The sequence below is a fragment of the Pelecanus crispus genome, chromosome 1 (assembly GCF_030463565.1).
Source record: "Pelecanus crispus isolate bPelCri1 chromosome 1, bPelCri1.pri, whole genome shotgun sequence".
NCBI classification, from domain to species: Eukaryota; Metazoa; Chordata; class Aves; order Pelecaniformes; family Pelecanidae; genus Pelecanus; species Pelecanus crispus.
In genome coordinates this window covers 43968857-43987867 of record NC_134643.1, presented here as the reverse complement: position 1 = coordinate 43987867, position 19011 = coordinate 43968857, and the positions used below count along the sequence as shown (strand labels likewise).

Sequence of the window (19011 nt, the reverse complement as noted above, 5' to 3'; positions counted from 1 at the left end):
AAAAAATAGTATTTAAAAAATGAAAACAGACATTAATACCACCATTGCAAAAATATAACCATTTCAATCTATTCTGGAAACATGCTGTATAAGACTAGTCATTTCTACCTTACTATTAATCTTCAACATAAAAGAGATATATATATGGTGTACTATTACATGAAAAAGCAGGAGAAAACTAAAATAATGCACCAATATCTAATAAAATACTTGATAAATTAACATAAATACCACAGCCTGAATCCTACATCCTACTGGATGACAGCTGCATCTATTTTTCCACTTTCAAAGCAATTTTCCTTAGTTCACTCAGTTCCAAAGGTATTTACACATCTGGATATCAAGTTAATGGATGCCAGAAAATTTCCTAAGTTAAAAAAAAGCCATTAATAAAAACAACCTACCCAGAAACAAAACTGATCTATAATCAAGTGGTGACTAAACTGATGGCTAAAAACAATTAAAAAAACCCTCATTATTACATTTAACAGAACATAGTCACAGAATGGTAAAACAGCACCATCCAGACAATTCTCTTAGCTCCATCAGAAAGGATCTAATACCTACAGCATTTTTTCCTGTTATAGATCCCTGCCTCACTAACATGGAAGTTGGTCATTCCTAAATATACTGAGGCAGATTAGACTCTCAAACACATTTGGGCAAGTTCCACACACCACCACTGACAAAATTACTCTAAGCTACCTTAATGCAAGACCTGAACAGTTTCCCTTAGAGGCAATAGAGCTATGTCAGTATTTCCTGTGCTACTTCCCTCAGTCCCTGCTAGTAAAATTAGGTTGAAAGTGTTTCAATAAAGTCTTTTGCTACAGAAACTACTGACAGAAACCAAAAGAGCAGATAATGTTGCTTTCTATCACCCCCAGAACCTTCTTCTCCGCTCCAGCAGTCTGCCAAACGCCCAGCACCCTTGGATCCATGCTCACGGCACTGCTAGCCTGACCCACGCAAAAGTTTTCCGGAAAATCCAATTTAGCTCTTCAAAATAATTGGTTTTAAAACATCCCTAGCCTGCAGATAACTTCCATTTCTGAGTTTTTACTCTGTTGCTTAACTTTTAAAAAAAAAAAAAAAAAAATCAGAAATTTAAAAAACAGTTGATAGAAAGAGAACCATTACTTGTATTGTATTGTTTGTTCAGAAAAGAGTTACATGCACTGAGACCGGGATCCAAGTCTGTTTGCCCACAGTACTTGTATAAATTAGATCCTTCTGAGCCTACTAGGACTGTGCAACCATTGCCACTACCTTTATCCTCCTGTTGCTGAGACTGTGAAGGAAATTAGAACCGTAGCCTAATGTCAAGGTCATTCAACCTTGAGAAGCATAACTTTGATTCACAGGTCACACGGTGCAAACAACGTATTTTGAAGATTGTACAAATTACTGTAACATGAACAATCACCCTTTCATCTATAGATTTCATATAGAAAAGCAATTCTTTGTGACCAACAGCAGGCACCCGATTGCCTGGATGTAAGTAAAGTGATGCCTTCAGTGATTCCACCTGACAAATCAAAACTACACTTTGCACACTAGTGACACTCAGCTAAAAGAGAAAGAAAAAAAAAAAAAATAGCTGTGAGCTCCAGACTATTCCCTGCACATAAATTACCTAGGAAAACTACAGTTATTACTCTTAATAAGCTACAACATGGGCCGAGGCACATCCCCATTCAAATGAACTTTAAAAAGAGGCAAAGCAACTAAGATTGACTTTCATACTGTTGTACAGATGTAACAAAGATGATGTACTTGTGGATAGCAGATGCATGCTCTAACAAGCCTCTCAAAAACTCTTTCTTCTTTTGCCAGATCATTATCGCAACCGCACAAGTGGGATGTTTCAGAAAGGAAGCTCTGTTGCTGCTTTTTACCAAAGGGCCGAGTCAAAAAAGTAAGCCTTCACCAGCAGGTACATATTAGGAGACTGTTCTTCCGTTCTGGTGCGTACCAACAGGCATTTTAGCATTAATTTCTTGTTTAACTCTCGGCGACGGGTCAATCTGATAATGCTCATGGGGAGGTGTACCTATGCTCTTAGGACAACGGTACAAGCACTGCAAGAACCAACTATTTCAACAGTAAGTGATTAAAGTATAAAACATTGCAGATACTGCTGCCCTCTGTATGTATTTCAAGTGTGAACTCCATGGACCACAACTGCCAAATTTTTCACTAGCCTCTGAAATAGAACAACTCTGGTTCTGAAAGAGAACAACTTTGCATATGCAAAGATAGCCAGACTTAATCCCAGGACACCAATACAAGATTCAACAAAAAGCTTTTGGAGAGGCAAAAATATAGGGGAGAAAGAGCTTCCTGCATGGAAAGGAGATGTAGCAATTGTAGAGCTGCTTAACACTACTTTCTGAAAGCAATATAGCTGATGAGGTAGGATTCCTAATAGCAGCTAGAGACCAGAGCAGCATTTAGGCTTACTAGGACATTTAACAAGCAATGGTCAAACCAGTACTGCAATACAATACGACCTTTTCAAAAGCACAAAAAGCATCAAGAGATTCCACTTAGAAGTGCATTACATTGCACAGAAAGGACCCAGCATTTGATCCTCTTTAGAACCATTACCGGTTATTTCACAAAACACAGACCTTCATAGAAAGGCGCACCAAGCACTTGTTCAGAACTCTGTTCTCCGTAAGGAAAAGATCTCTTTCATATGAACTGTTGCCAGGGAAAGGCAAACGGGCTTCTAAAGAGATGACATACTCAAAAGCATATAGTAAAGAAGATTTATCAGGAAGGGAGATGTAAGGTTGAAAACATTTCCTAATTTAGGAAAGACGTGCTAGTTATTCACGAGAAGCAGAGATTTTTTAGGATTCTTGTGGAATGAACCGAGTGCAGACCGACAGGCAGCTCCTCAAGCAAGGTAACACACAAAACTGAACCTACCTTGTCCTTTCAAACAACAAAAGCTCTGTTCTGAATACTCTAGTCCATCACACGCAGAGTCAGTTTTGACAATCATGAGAGAGAAACATGACTGGACATATAATTCTGTAATTAATGTGCTGTAAGTTGGGTCTAGGGAATAAACACTTGGTTCAGTGTCTTACACTGGCCTGAGCCCAGTGGAGAGAACGATCCTCAGTGCCAGCAGAGGTAACAGTGCTTAGGAGCACTGCTCACAGACTGCAGCACCAAAGTAACCAAGGCTGCTGGTAGCACACTGCCATCTCCCAACCTAGATGCCAGCTACTCCTAGGCCATAGCTCAGAAGAAGGCCGTATGTAGCTCAGGACAGTAGTTAACACATAAAATTGCAACACTGAGAATAAAAAAAAATACATACTTCATGAATAAGTGATAGTTAAAGGATGAGTATGAAAGAGTTAAACTATAATTTTAGCTCCAGCATATTTCTTATACCATGATTTTACCCACTAGCAACTTTGTAGTCACTCATTATCTATGACTGAGGTAAGTTATGTCACATCTGCCACAGGATGAGAATACATTATTCAACCATCCAACATACCATATCCATATCTTAACTTATTCCAAGGTGACATGTTTGTGTATCCTAGGCCCCTGATATGCCTTTGGCATTTTAAGCGGTGTAAAGCAGCGTTGAGCATTCAAGTAGCACGAGCATCAATTTTGAACGTTTTTAAGTGCCTTCAACCTCTTTTCACTTTTTCTTTCTTGCATGTTTTTTTAAACAATGATCTTGCTTAAACGTGAACAGTGCTACAGATTCTGTTACTTGCTATCTGATTATATTTATATCCTGTACTTGTCCCAGGCTTGATTTTGACCCAGGCAACCTACTGACACAAACAACATGAGCAAATTAGGATACAGCCAGGTATTAGTCTCTCAAAATTCAGTAAGAGACATGACTAAATAAAAAGCAACAGCTACCAGCCACTGCTGTCTCTTGGCTGAGTAGTACTTCCTGGCGTGAAAGTGGGTTCACCTCCAACCAAGGCCAGAGGGCATCTGACCAAGAGTTCTTCCCCTACACCACACTCCAGAAGCTAGAGGACTGGACTCGAGCCTCAGACTGGAAAATTTACCGTTGGCTGCTGCAGCCCAGGAAGAGTGAAGCAGCAACACTGAAGTTGGGTTCCAGCTCTGTCTCAAAAAGGGACAAAAAGCAACTAGGAGCAACTTCTTAATCCACCTGTCAGTTCTCTACACAGTTATGAAAGCCGGCTCTCCTCTCATCATGCAGATCCACAAAGGCATCAGGATTAGAACTAAGAAAGCCCAATAGCCTACACTGACATTTATTTAGTTGTCATTTACCACACAGGTACTGTACAATTAGGTTCAGAACAAGGGCAAGCCCACTCTTTGGATATAAGAGAACCAGTTCTCTGTAAAGGCAAAAAATTTTTGCAAGTAGTATACAGGGTAAGGCCACATAAGCAAAAGCAGCTCAAGTTTCCAAACCCAAATCATGGCATCACAAGAGAGGTGAAAACAAAATAAGGAATTAATGACCTCATACATATTTATTAAAGAAGAATAAAAAGTTGAATTGTGTATTTCCCACAGCTTCTACAGAAACCAGGTAGTTTCTGTACTTGTGTGTATTATAGCTAGAGAACTATGAGTTTAGGGATTGTTATTATAATGCTATGGATGTAACTATATTTTAAACATACTATATTTTAAACATACAAATCAATACATAATTTTAAAATTAAACTTTTTGAAGTGTTTCCAAAAATTACTGTTAATATTAATTCAAACTTACAGCATGGGAAGGATACCAAAGTCATACTTGGTAACATTTGGGGCATTTAATAAGAATTATCCTTTTAAAAAATACTGATAAGGAGAGCTGTTTCCAAGATAATACATTTTAAATTTTAAAGCAAGTTTTGTGTGTTTATGTATGTACACATGTGAACACACACAGCTTCTTTTGGACTGAAGTATTATATGCTCAGATAAATAAGACAAGTCTGTCTATAAACATGAGGACAAACAAACATTTAAAGGGAGATTTCATAATCACAGTAGAACATTTTAAAAGCCATTTATACTTCATTAATGCTGTGCTTTAAACAAGTTCGCACATGTATAACATCTGCAAGATTTTTCTGGTAACATAAAGCCCACATACAATTATACATAATTTGTGAACAAAATACAAAACTTGTTCCTGATGAAAAAGCACTTCTCTCCAATCATTATCTCTTACAAAATAGCGATTATATATGATCAGCCTCTTCTTGTGCCTAGCTTACTCTCTATCGTACACTAAATATTGTTTTACCAAACAGTTCTCAGATACAAACTGAATACTACATGGAGCAACAGTTTGGTTTTTTACATGAATAGGCACAAATCATTTTCTGCAGCAAATTTAGTATTTCTTACACAGACCAAACCCACTGATTTCATAGTCATATTCTACCTGACTCATTGGCTCATACCTCACTTGCTCTTCGAAAGAATAAGCAGAATAAAGGAGTGTGAACAGCATTAGCAAGACTGTAAAAAGAGAGGAGTGCTTTGACCTTTCTATATGGTTTACAAAGTAAATCAAATTTGTGCTTCAGGCACGTATCTGTGGGTAAGTAAATCTACAAATTATAATGCAGGGTGAGTAGCAAAAAGGAGAACATGTTTTTGAGCATACAGAATGAAGGATGGGAAGAAGACAATGAGAACAGTAATGAATACATAGACTATATACACACTTTACAGATCTAGCATCAATATAAGAAGCTAGCAAGAAGGTTTTGCATTGGTTTGTTTTTTTTTTTTTATTTATATATGCATGCACTTAGTAACATAAATAAATAAAAGTCGTGGACTGAGGTGTAAAAAAAGAGATGACCTATGACAACTCTTTGTCATAAGATTCTTTACCCATGTATAAATTGTTGATTCTATGAAGACTCCTAAATATTTGCTATCATTGTCACTGTTAACATTAAAAGATTAAATTCATTAGAAATAAGGAACAGTAAAAGAATAACTGCTAGAATTTCCACATACTACACTAGACAGGTATGAATTAAAGCCAAAGTACTCACACCACTGTTAGAGGAAATTAAGTTAGCAGGTGGAACATCAACACTGTAGTCTACAATAAAAGACACTGAATTATTTAGTCAGGTAAATATTTTGCATTTCTTGAATGATAGGTATAGGTTTCAACTGTTTTCCTATTCTAATTTTGAGTAGAATCTGTTTAAATATGGTATTACTTAAAATTTACCTGTCCCTTTGCTATCAGGTAAGCAACAATCGAAGTATGTCCAAACTGGGCAGCCAAATGAATACAGCTACATCCTTCTCCATCAATTAGCGACGGATCTGCCCCATATTTCATCAGCTGTACAACCATGGATAAGTGACCCTGTCTAAATGTAACAAAACACAAAAAAACAAACAACTGAGTAACTATATACAGAAAAACTATTAAAATTTGAGTATTTGAATACAAGAAACATGTTTAGTAGTTAATTACACTACCAGAGCTTCTGCACTGACTTATACTTTGAAAACAACAATTGTCACGATCTGATTCTGGAACTGAGTAAGCAAACTCATTCTCATGAGCAAATTCTATGCAGCCGATGCATGCATCCCATGCAACTGGCTTAAGTGTGTTGTATACCAAAAGGCCAGTCAACAAAAACCCCAAGTTACTAGTTTAGAAATCTAGTCTACTGTGACTTCTTCCAATCTACATATGAAACCTGCTATTTTAAGAGATGTCAAACTGGCTATATGCTCTCACTTTTTGTGGGGCATATGGTTTATCTTTCCACTATTACAAACAGTAGTGAAATAAAAATAGGAAGGAAAAAAAGGAAAACTGAGGGCCTACACTTCCTCCACACTACATGAAAAGCTTAAGCATATTTTTGCATAATGAGCATAGGCATATCCTTCTTGTTGATACAGTGCCTAACTGTCAGCACACAGTTTCTGACACGAGCAAAGACCTTTTCAATGTCAGAAGCAGCTTTGGACAATGCTTCACAGAACAACAGATTACAGCTATGAACAGCAGAAGATTTAATCAAGCTTTTGTGCTATTGACACAGAAGGTAGAGTGTGATCTGTAACAAAAAGAAATATACAAGCTAAAATCTTTAAGAGGCTAAGAGCAAGTCTTTAGTAAACAAATTATTTTGACACATTAAATGTTCTAAAAGCTAATTTTGTAAGTCTCCTTTTGCAGTCTACAGTTTAAAAATACTAATATGGACAGTGTTCCTTTCCTGCCTATTTCTAAGTGGTTGTCTGAAGGAGCAGCTACTACTCAAAGGCTATCTTCAATTTTTCCAGCCATTCGTCATTCTCGGACCATCTTCTACTCATTCTCGGACCATCTTCTACGTCATAAATCTGATTTTAAGTGCATCTTTAAAAGAATCCACACACGCAATAGAACACTGAAAGGACAATGTCACACAAAATCATCCCAAGCCCCATCTGCAAAAGTGTTGCTGAACTTCAGAAGACTGCCAAAAACAAGATCTCCAAAGTAAGAGTAAACCAAGGTGACTAGACTCTAGTTTTACTTTTACTCTTTTTACTTTTACTTTACTCTTTTTCCTATCATAGCAATTACCTTCCTCTACATCAGAAAGAGATTAAGACAAAAACTGAACTACTTGCTGAAAGCTCCTGTAGCTCAAATATACCACATTCACAGTGTGCCCAGTTATCAATGACTGAATTAATTCTTGTGCAAAGTATTCCCAGAAAATACAGCAATTTCATAAATCAATCAGTAGCAGATTCCAAATTAAAAAAAAACACAGGAAAACAAAGTTCCAGAAGACTTTTCCCCACCTTGTTGCCCAGTGAAGTGGGGTAGAATTTAAATCTCCTCCAAGCTGATCAACGATAGCACCTTTTGATATATAGTATCTGGAATAACAAAATTAGTAAACATTATTGCTTGTCTTGGTTAAATATAAAGGACATACAGTAAGCATGTTTGATGTTATGCGAAACAGGCAGTTACAGACCGGAAGATTGGAACCTTTCCTTGCCTTCATATAACCTTCTTTTTAAAAGGTCATGCATATACATTCGATTTTTTGCCTTTTTGATGTGGGTTGGGAGAGCAGGGATGCTTCCTACTGTGTTTTAAACATGCTGCTATTTCCTAGTTTGGTTCTAAGGTAAAACAGAATAATTGATATAGAGAGATGTATATATCTCTTTAAGTACCAACTGTCCTACCACAGAAATATTTAATAAAATGGATTCTTCTAAAATATTTAGGGGTTGCTGCATTAAAAAGAATTCTGAATTAATGGTAAAAGAATATGTTGCTAGAAGACTAGCATATTTAGAGAATTTTGGCTAAAATGGAAAAATTGTATACAATTGAACTTGCAGCATGTATCATGACTGGAATGGCCCCGCTGAAGTCATTGTTCCAAGAGTTCACGCTTAAGTTACATGTTTAGCCAAGTACTAAGATTTTTGCATACTTCTCAACTGTTATTAATCAAAGGACAAAAAACACCTGAGTATTTAAAAAATAATTCTAAATGATGGGCTAGAACTTATTTTGCCCTCAAGAGCATTTATAAAAAGATGAGTTACCTGTAGGAGCAAAACAAGTGACCCATATTTAACTGCAGCAATTCATATTCATAGTCATTTGTACTGTTTCTGTGAACTGTTTTCCTTGCTGTTTTATATGAGACACTAAACTGGCAATATTACTGTTCCTTTGTGAAAGACAATGCACACCTTACAAAGAAATTAATGTTTTTAAGAAACAGGTTTTCCCAGAAGGCTTCCAGCTCTTCATTCACTACTATATAAGCCAGTGGAAAAAAAAAGTCATTACTAACAGGCCTTTGAAAAGTACTACCTATCTATAGATTCCTCAGTGCTTGCACATTTCAAGTACCTGTGCCTGCAGACTTTTCGCTTTCAAATACCTGTCAGGTATATATGCATCCTGCTTTCCCACCCACACAAACTGTCCTTCAAATCCTCAGCATTGAGTTTCTGACACCTCAATTTCCTCTAAGTGTTTCAAGACATGGCAAGAAGGAGGGCAACAAACAGAACAATTTAAAAAACATTACTCTAAGTAACTACATTCTTTGTGCTTAGTGCTTATTGATTCAGGGTGAAACTTCAAAAAGCCCAGAAGTTACCTTTAAGAACAGAAACTGAAAAATGCATTAGCTATCCATGTCCACACTGAAAACATTAAAAGGAAAAGTCCTTTTATACAGTTGCTTTAGAGCCATCAGACACAATGAAGTACTTCAGCAGACTTGTCAAAGTCATACAAACTCTGGTTTGTGTGACAAACAAAATCTGGTCTGATCGACGCAGGAGAGTCCACTCCACTGGCCTCCAACACCAAAGGAACAAAATTGCAACATCTGTCTGCTGAACTTAAGCTTTTGGGTTTCTCAAAGAGAACGTCCAAAGATTTTGTGAAAGTCTTGGTCCCATGTAGGTGGAAAGACAAGGCGTATATAAAGGGACAACGTAATTTTGTTATTGTGAAGCATAGTCTCAACTACCAAAGAACGAATCTGAAAAAGACACTAAGAAGCTATTTAGTCCCCCTTTGGAAGGAGTTTCCAAGGAAATCTTGTCTAGATAAAAGACAGCACAGAGAAATTCACAGTCAAAGCTTGGATCTATCTTGCTGATGTGACAGCCACTCATGGGGAGGTGAACATTAAACAGATTGTCTTCATTCAAACACTGATCGCTGCAGAAACACAAAATATGTTCAGATTCTACTGAGCAGCAGCACTGCTTACTGCTTAGTATGTTTTATTTAGAAGGAAGAACTTGCAGTTTTGACAACTGGGAAAAGACAAGGCGGCGATCTCCTGCCAGATGGTGCATTGAAGTAACATTTTATGTTTCCTTAAAGGTGTTCTTAGACTAAGTTGAGATTTATCACTGCATTTCATTCAGTTTCAGTACACATAAATGGTGAGATTTTTCTGCAAAACCAGACTGAGAACTTAACCTCCTTGTCTAGGTAGATCTTGCAGAAGCAATTTTGTGCTTGGTGAGAATGTCCCTGGAGAAAGGAAGAACTGGGTGATTCTGCTCTCACCGAGTCATCTAAGCTTCCACACTAGAAGATGCCAGGTATGTAAGTCCTATTTAAGCAATCTACTTACATTCAAAGCAAGCAGATCTGATAAGAGGTCGCCTTAAGAAGAAAATACTTCCACTGATCTCCACATTAGGATCACTAAGTCTTTCCCAGGCATTTGAAAAGTGCCCCAGCTTGCATTCAGTGCTTGTGGAATCGAAGTGCATGCAGTCACTGTTGCTAGAAAGAGGAAAAGTAGAAGAGAAACCCTTGCCTGGAGGAAGTTTGACACAGGGAATGGGGAAATGCTGTCAGTAGGTAACTGCAGAGATAAAAGGCCAATTTTTGCATTAATACAAAATCAAGCTGCAGACAGACCAACGCATCAGTGTTGTCATGGAAAAAGAATTACGTTGTGGATGTCTGACACTTATCCCTAATCCTACAGAAATAAGAAAAGGTTCCGTAGTTTTCCTTGTAAAATATCAATGGGCTTCACCGGTACCTATGCTGAATCTTAAGTCTCAAAATAGACAGGATGAGGAAATACTAAAAACAAGAGAAGTCTAATTCTAAGCTTGCACTCTCCACAGACGAGCTGCTAAGCTACTTCACTGGGAAGACCTTACATAGTCAATACCCAGTAAGCAAGACACTGAGACCTGGTATCATGAGAGCAGACCACTTACACTTAGACTCTATCTCTGTGATATGAAGCTCACTATCCAACATATTTAATGAAATTATCCATTGCACACAATGGGCACAGATAGTGGAGACTTGGGGAAAGATGTAATAGGGACCAAAGAAAAAGAAAAACACAGAATAATTTAATGCTAAGGAAACAGAACAATCCAGTGTCTCACAAAAGGGAGAGTGAGAGAGCGCACGATATGCTGGGTGATATAAACTAAACCAAATCAGGACCCCCTAAAGACAGAGGAACTTGGAGTATAAGAACTGCATTAGAAGGAATGAATTTTACATGCAGTTAAAAACATTAGTAGTCAAATGCACTCTAGTGAACAGCAGGAAGAAAATGCAATGCAGTATATTGTAGTGGGAGAGATGCATCAAGAAGGCACAAGAGCTTTCACATACTGTTGAGAAAAAAGGAAGAATTAGACACATTAGATTTAAGAACATTCAATTAAAGTCATATTGAATTAAAATTCTCAGAACAAGTTTCCAGCACTCAAATGTAGGTGGAGAGATCTCCCTAACATATAATAAAGACCTAACTGGAAATTCAGATATGAATTTCTGCGAATCTGACATTTTCATTTTGAACCACCTCTATGCCCAATGTAATTACTAAAGCAGGAAATTGTTAGCAACATGCTTGGAGGGGAAAAAAAAAAAAAAGGTAAAACACAACATGAAATACTCGCATGCTAAAGTACTTTCACAAATAAAAGAGGACTAATGGGAAATTTAAAACTTGGCCTGATTTTACTCTGTGAATGACAGAAGGTCCCCAAACAAATTTTTTGGGCAGATTTTTGTTTGGTTTTGATTTTTTCTAAAAGAAAAAGCAGTAGAATACATAAAATGCTAGTGAACCAAAGCATTAAGTCATGATCAAGTATTATACAGGTACAGGTATACACTGCACTGCAAAGCTAATACAGAAACTATACATACGTTAATACAAAAACAATATAGGTGTATTTTTTCAAATGCCTCATGTCATACTGATGTTTTTAAGCGATGATAGTTGTCTCAATGCCATTCACTTTTCAGACCTTATAAAGACGTATCAAATGAGATGGAATATCTGTAATATAAATGTGTCTTCCAACAGCTCAAAAGATAAACAATTCATTGCACATAATTAATTATACATTCAAGATGGATAAAAAAAGTAAGCTCAAAATATAACAATTGCTTTTAGATGCTGTACTTTCCTTAAAGAAAAACAGCTATCTGAAAAATTTTACGCATTTCAGTTATTGCACAGCAAGCTGTAAGATGCTAGCCATTGAAGACCCAGGACAAGCCAAAAGAAAAATGGAATGAAAAGGAAGAAAACAAGGGGGTCTAAAATGTACTCTCACAAAAAAGGTTATTTAGGTAAACCAGGGTCCTGCATCACTTTTGCAAGAGGGTCTCTTTCAGCATGCCAGAAAGCACATTGGTTACTTATCTTATAACGAAGGGAAGATACCAAATGCAGAATTATAGTTTCCATGATAAGCTTCTACCCACATTAAAGACATAAAACCTGCTGTGCTATCTGTTGCATATAATAAAAAAAAATTCTTTCAGAAACACTGTATTATTTCACAGAAACATTTACTTTGGAAGGGACCTTTAGAGAATCATCTAGTCTAACCATCCCTGATCAAAACATCTAGATCGTGTCATCCAGGACCATGTCCAGTTGTGGTTTTAATATCTCCAAGGATGGAGAGTTCACGATCTCTCTGGGCAATCTGTGCCAACGCTCAGTCACCCACACAGTAAAGTAAGTGTTTCCTATGTTCAGATGGAATTTCACATGTGTTTTAATTTGTGCCCTCTTCCTCTTATCTTGCCCCTGGGCAGTACTGAGAAGTCTGGTCTGTCTGCTTTACTCCCTCCCATCACGTATTTATATACATGGATAAGATTCCAGGTATTATATTACCAGGTATCCCAGGTACTTGTACACATTGATAAGATCCTCCTTGAGGATCTTGTACACATTGACAAGATAAGCCTTCTCTTCTCTAGGCTAGGAAGTCCAAGCTCTTGCAGCTTCTCCTCATGTCAGATGTTTCAGTCCCTTAATCATCTCTGCGTGCCTGCACTGGACTCACCCCAGTAAGTCCGTACCTTTCTTGCAAAGGGGAACCCACAACCTCACACAGATGTTCAGCTTAAACAGCTGAGTAGAGAGGAAGGATCACCTCCCTCAACACGCTGGCAATGTTTTTCTTAATGAGGCCCAGTATACCATTGACCTTTTTGCCGCAAGGCTGCATTGTTGGTTCACAGTCAGCTTCCTGTCCACCAGGACCCCAAGGTCCTTCTCATCAGATGTAAATCTTTATCTATTTAACCTTCTTTTAAGAGAACTGCATCAGGACACAGAAAGTCCTTTAAAAACAAGATGAGAAACATGAACCTGAGATCTTCCAGAAACTCAAGACCTGGTCTAATGAAGGTGCTGGTGATGGACATACACAGAGAGAACACGCTTAAATGAAGATGTTTTGCATTTGTTTTTATGTGTACGTACACACATTCACTAATAAGAACTGTTTTGACAAGTGGACTGATTGAAGATGTGCAGTTTGTGTAAAATATTCTGGAAACCTGCTGATTCCATAATATTTTGTATATTTAGATTTAATTGCATGTACTTAATTAATCATTTTGTTACTAGTAGAGGGGGAAGAAAAAACCCCAAACATTCTACACACACTCATGATTTGTAAAACAGCAAGCCCTAAGAATTATCCCTTCAGAATTTAAGCTCTCCATGTTCTGAAAGATAATAATAGGTTTTAAAACAGTCTCAAATATTATGCTCCAGATTTTATAAGCTGAAAAGCAGAAAAATACCCCAAATCCCATAGCTCCCAGAAGACTGTTATTACTTGAAAGGAGAGGTGCTGCAATGTTACCTGTTGTAACAGCTGTGTTTTTAAAATGCAAAGAAGTTATTTCAGTTAGAACTTCTTGAAATGCTGAATGAAGTAGAAATTGCCCCTTGCATCACATTAATCTTGCTTATTGAAAAACATTCATTACCATCTAGCATCAAATTTCCCCTCCTCCAAAAAGAAATTTGGCATTTCAACAAGTATACCATAGTATAAAGGAATTGCACGTGCAGCTGAACAGCTGTTCTGCAGGTTTATCTCATCTGAGAAATGTCTGAGCTTGACTTCTGGACATTTAATAGGTTGTATTTCTGTTAATTGTGTCATCAAAACATTGCTGCCAAAATGCAAATTAGGTCTTTTGACTACAACCCTGCCCCCAAATTTCAAGACAAGAAACTGAATTTTTAAGAGAATTAAGATTATTTAACACCTTAAAAAAGAAATCAACATTTTTAAGGACTTGATTGGTTTATGTTTAAGTTAAAGTGTAATACATACTTCACCAGATCTATCCTGTTGTTGATTGCAGCCCAGTGGAGAAGCGTTACGTTTTCTTTGTCTGGCTGTCGTACATCATAACCTGCTTCCACCAACTCTCTACATCGTTCGTATATTCCATACCTTGAAGAAGAAAGTAAGATTTTTCAAAGTTGTTACCTTGGATAAGAATGCATTCAGCAAACACCATACTTATGGTCACAATACAAAAGCTTCAACAGAAAAGAAATGAAGCAGAAACTTTACTTTCTGTTTCTGTATGATTATAGATCTCTTGCAACAAGAAGCTTCCACTGGCAGAAGTTATATTAACCAATTCAAGATTTTACAGAAAACTTGTCTCCGCAGCAAACTATACAGTAGAGCAAGGGAAAATATAGATAAGTATTAAACCAAGTATCAATAAAACTATTCTCTTCCCAGGGACTCACTACATTTGTTTCTCGCACTTCTGTTCTCCTTCATTTCTACCTCTTGAAGACCAAATGAGCTTAGCCAACTGATTTGACAGTATCTTCCTAAAATTCTGATGACAAGATCATCAGATCAATTAAACACACTAACAGAGCTCAAACACTTCCCATTTTTCTTCTCAGATAACAAACAAATAGCAATTTGTCAGATATAAGTACCATCTACTTTTTTATACCACTTCAAAATTCTATATTTAATAAGAAATTAATTATTTCATTAAAGATGACATTTAATAATATAAGCTACCTTCGTGTGAAAAAAAATTCTGCATACTTTTTCAAATTTGAAACAATTCAGGAAGAGTAAACATCACTTAGGCACCTAAGGTAGGACGAACTCCAACGTTAAAGAATGTTTGTCTTGATGCTTACACTGTTTTACCACCTACTTTTAGTGGCAGTAAAAGAAATGCAGAAAGGCAAGTAAAGATTACATTTCAATGTCTGTACAACCCACAGAGATTTCTCAAGTCTCAAGGAGAAGACTGATGTGTGGGCAAACCTTGAAATCAAGACCAATGCCTTGTGACATCTGACTTCTGCTAGAGCAGAATGTTAACAGCCTCTCAAAGTTGGAACTGAAGTAAGTTTTCCTTATGCTGCTTCTATGTTCTACTTTCTGCAGAAAAGACAGCCTTAGACAACTTAATGCTCCTTTGCTCCACTTGATCAGCTTGTGTAACTGATGCTGAGACCTTTTTTCCAGGGTAGTTCTCATTCTTGCTTTTTATTTCCTGTATTTGAAGGGATCCTCAATCTGGACAGCGCTCCCTATAGTGAAGCCTCAAATGACTCAAATCGGTGAACCTCAGGAATGCTTTCCAAGCCTGTCACAGGCTTGAAGCACATACATTAGTTGGACACTGTCAAAAAAGAAGTACTAGACATAACAGCTTACTTAGATCATGTTGTTTTCAATTTCTTAGGAAAGCTGCACTAGAAATTATGAAAAACACTAGAAATTGCTCTCATACCTCTAACTTTTCCAAACATTACAAAAGATCAGAACAAAGACTATTCCGTGCAGTACATACCAATTGGCAATAAGCCTGTAAAATCTGGTCCCTTAGAACGAGTGAAAAAGCAGCAGTCATGAATAATTTTGACAACAAAGCTTTGCTTTTAGTCAGTTAGAGGGGGAGAGAAGAGGTTTGGTTTACGAAGACTTAAAAATATGCAACCAGCTAGACAAGATACACATACTCAGACATACATAACTGCCAGGAAAACTGATAAGGTTCTAAGTCTGGCCAATCTTGAGGCACACTATCTCCCAAGTCCAGTCTGGATCAGCAGTGTGGCCTGGTGAGTGCCTGTTCAAGTGGATTAACATGTACCATTCCTGACTTTCCCACCCCCAGCCGAAAGGGCCACTGAAATAGGTAAGGACTCCTAGAGGCAGGTCAGCCAAGAACGAGGAGTAAGAAGAGACAGTAGAAGAGATAGGGTAAAGAAGGACTTCTGAAAGCAAGACAGCAACTTCTGATCTTACTGCAGTACAATATCACACTATCACACTAGCATATTACAACATCTGGAGGTAACCTAGAAAGTGATCCATATAGAATAGCAAAACACCCTTTTGTTGACAAGCAGTTCTACTCCAGTCAGCTATTATGACAACCTTTCCTACTGTAGACAAGCCTGCTGCCTTCACTTAAACAACTAAATGAAACCATAATCTAAGAAGTAGCTGACCTACAGTCCTGCTACTAGGTTTAACAGTCACCAGCTAAAAAATTGTACTGCCTAAGGCTGAGTTTAGCTGACACTCATCCTGCTTAAATAAGTACTACGTATACAACAAGCAGGAGTTATACTAATAAAATATTCAAAGTTACTGGAAAGATACACAAGAACATAATAATGCTAACTTCTATAAAGTGTAAGAGGCGATCATGTAAACCTTTCATGCAATGGATTAGGATTTTCCTTACATGTACCGGTTTTGCCTGGGATCAACTTAATTTTCTCCACAGAAGCTCCTGTGAAGCTATGTTTTGGATTCGTATGCAAAACAGCATTGATAACACAACAATATTTAAGCACTGCTCAGCAACAGCTTACGCAGTATCAAGGCCTTTTCTGTTTCTCATGCTGCCCTGCCAGTGAGTAGGCTGGGGGTACACAAGAAGCTGGGAGGGGACGCAGCGGAACAGCTGACCCCAACTGACCAAAGGGATGTTCCATTTCACATGACACTGCTCAGCAATAAAAGCTTGGGGAAGGAGGTGGAAGGGGATATTTGGAGTTATGGTGTTTGTCTTCCCAAGTAATTGTTACACATGATGGAGCCCTGCTGTCCTGAAGATTGCTGAACACCTGCCTGCCGATGGGAAGTAGTGAAGGAATTCCTTGTTTTCCTTTGCTTGCACATGCAGCTTTTGTTTTCCCTATTAAACTGTCTTTACCTCAACCCACGGGTTCTCACTTTTACCCTTCTGATTCATTTCCCCATCCTACTGGAGGGGGAGCGAGTGAGCAGCTGCATGAGGCTCAGCTACCTACCACAACATTACTATTGGTCAGCTATGGTAAACCATACAAATGATTTAGATGAGTGTCCCATCAAGTTAACTACACAACACAAAATGAACCTCCTTGAAAGTAACCTCTGATACCTAGTCAAGTTTTTGTTAGACCACGCTACCAGGATACGTATAATGAAGCAGCACTGTCACAGTCTTGGTGGGGGGTGTGTGTGTGCGTTTGTTCTTTGGGGTTTTGGTGGGTTTTTAATTTTATTTAAAGCAAATCTCTAGTCTTACAGAAAATGTGATGCTGGTTTCTGAAGAACTTTTCTCAAGAGATATGAAAATGAAGGAGAGCTGTGGCAAGCACGTGAATCGACTCTGCAGCCTGTTGAGGCAGAACACTGTTGCCAATGGCCCTGCAGAAGCCCTGACAGGATGCTCTAATTATGCTCCACTGATGTTTACAAATACCACCCTCTAGAATTCACCCATACGCTGCTGTGAGGCACTAGGCAAAGACTACCGCATGGGTTCAGATACAACATGGAGTAGCAGGAATGGATTCCTCCTCCAGGCTTATCATCATAGAGTTCCCCTCCTCCCCACTGGAAGGCAAACTGCACGTCACAGGTACTTCCTACTGCTTGGCCACAAAACAAATCATGAAGTTCTGCAATACATCAGAGAGCCTTCCCAGGAAAACAAAATGCTTTCCAACAGTTAAACTGAGAATGAGGTATATAGCAATTTTTTATTTAAGTCACCATCAGTTTGTCTGTTCCTAGCAATTTATTTTGGTATCTTGAACTCCTGAACTCAATCATAACTGAATACAAAAGATGTAACACACAAGGCTGAATTTAAGAACTCTTAAATTTATTAAATTGTCACAAGAGGACTTAAGGATCTAGACAAGACAAAATCTGCCTGGCAAAAGATGTTAGGAATTTACAACAATTTGCTCCTCTTCCTGGAAACAGCAAGTTCTCTACAATTAAATAGAACACTGAATCTGATGCAGTCATGGTTTCTTGAGCTCTGTCCTAGAAATGCAGCATTCTTCTCCCACGTACTACCTACAGCCTTCTTCCATCAATTTGCTGCAGCTGACTTCACCTTGCCTTCTCCAACGGTTCATGACGCACTGTTAGATTACAAAATGAGAAAGTCACCTATTTCAGACACTCAGCATAATCACACTCAGTGTTGCTACAAACGGCTCTACGCTCTTCAAGAAAGAGGAATGGAAGAAAAGATTCCAATCCTTACAACAAATTGATGTATTAACCTAACAAATTTTCAGCATCTGGGTGAATTCTAGAGGGTGATGCTGTAAACATCAACATGGAGTACAATTGAAGCATACTACTGAGCTTGCCTTGTTCCAAAAGAAATGGGAGTAGTTCTTCCAGGGCAAAAATACCATTGTGCAAGCTCATTTCACCATCACAGTCTCTAAGCCGTTTCAGTAACTAACCTGTAACATTTTGTTTGTCATCACAGGTTAAAGATATTCTGAATTTAGTACTTTAAAAAACAGTATCCTAGAAGCCTTTTGCACTTTAAACATGTAATCCATTTTTTAATCTTTTGTTTGCAAGCACATCGACTCTTGGAAATAGACACTGCCAGCTTTGCTGCATGATTAACATAAAATTGGCCACAATACTAGGAAGGAATCTCTCTTCAGTGAGCACATCACCATGCCAACAAACAGTAGGTAAGCCAGAAGCTCACTCCCTCATCTTGCTATCGTTGTAACTCCAATCAAAGCTGCTGTAACTAGAAATGCAATTAGCAGAAAAACGATCTTTTTTATCTTTTGAAGCCTCATTCCCATGAACGATGGTGGTTAAACACTAACAAAGCCTTTCATATGTTCCCATGTTTTTTGTGTTAAACAGCAAGACAGTTTT

The 19011-nt window shown here is 37.8% G+C and overlaps 1 protein-coding gene across 1 annotated transcript in view; it reads right to left on the bottom strand.

Annotated features, from left to right (window-relative positions):
- Positions 1 to 19011, bottom strand: part of ZDHHC17 (zDHHC palmitoyltransferase 17) — a 77170-nt gene that overhangs the window by 33147 nt on the left and 25012 nt on the right. Inside the window, exons 3-5 of the mRNA XM_075707427.1 lie at positions 14149 to 14271; positions 7816 to 7893; positions 6227 to 6371 (exon numbers count right to left, since the gene is read on the bottom strand). Of these exons, the coding sequence (XP_075563542.1) occupies positions 6227 to 6371; positions 7816 to 7893; positions 14149 to 14271 (346 nt within the window). The remainder of the gene's footprint in view (positions 1 to 6226; positions 6372 to 7815; positions 7894 to 14148; positions 14272 to 19011) is intronic.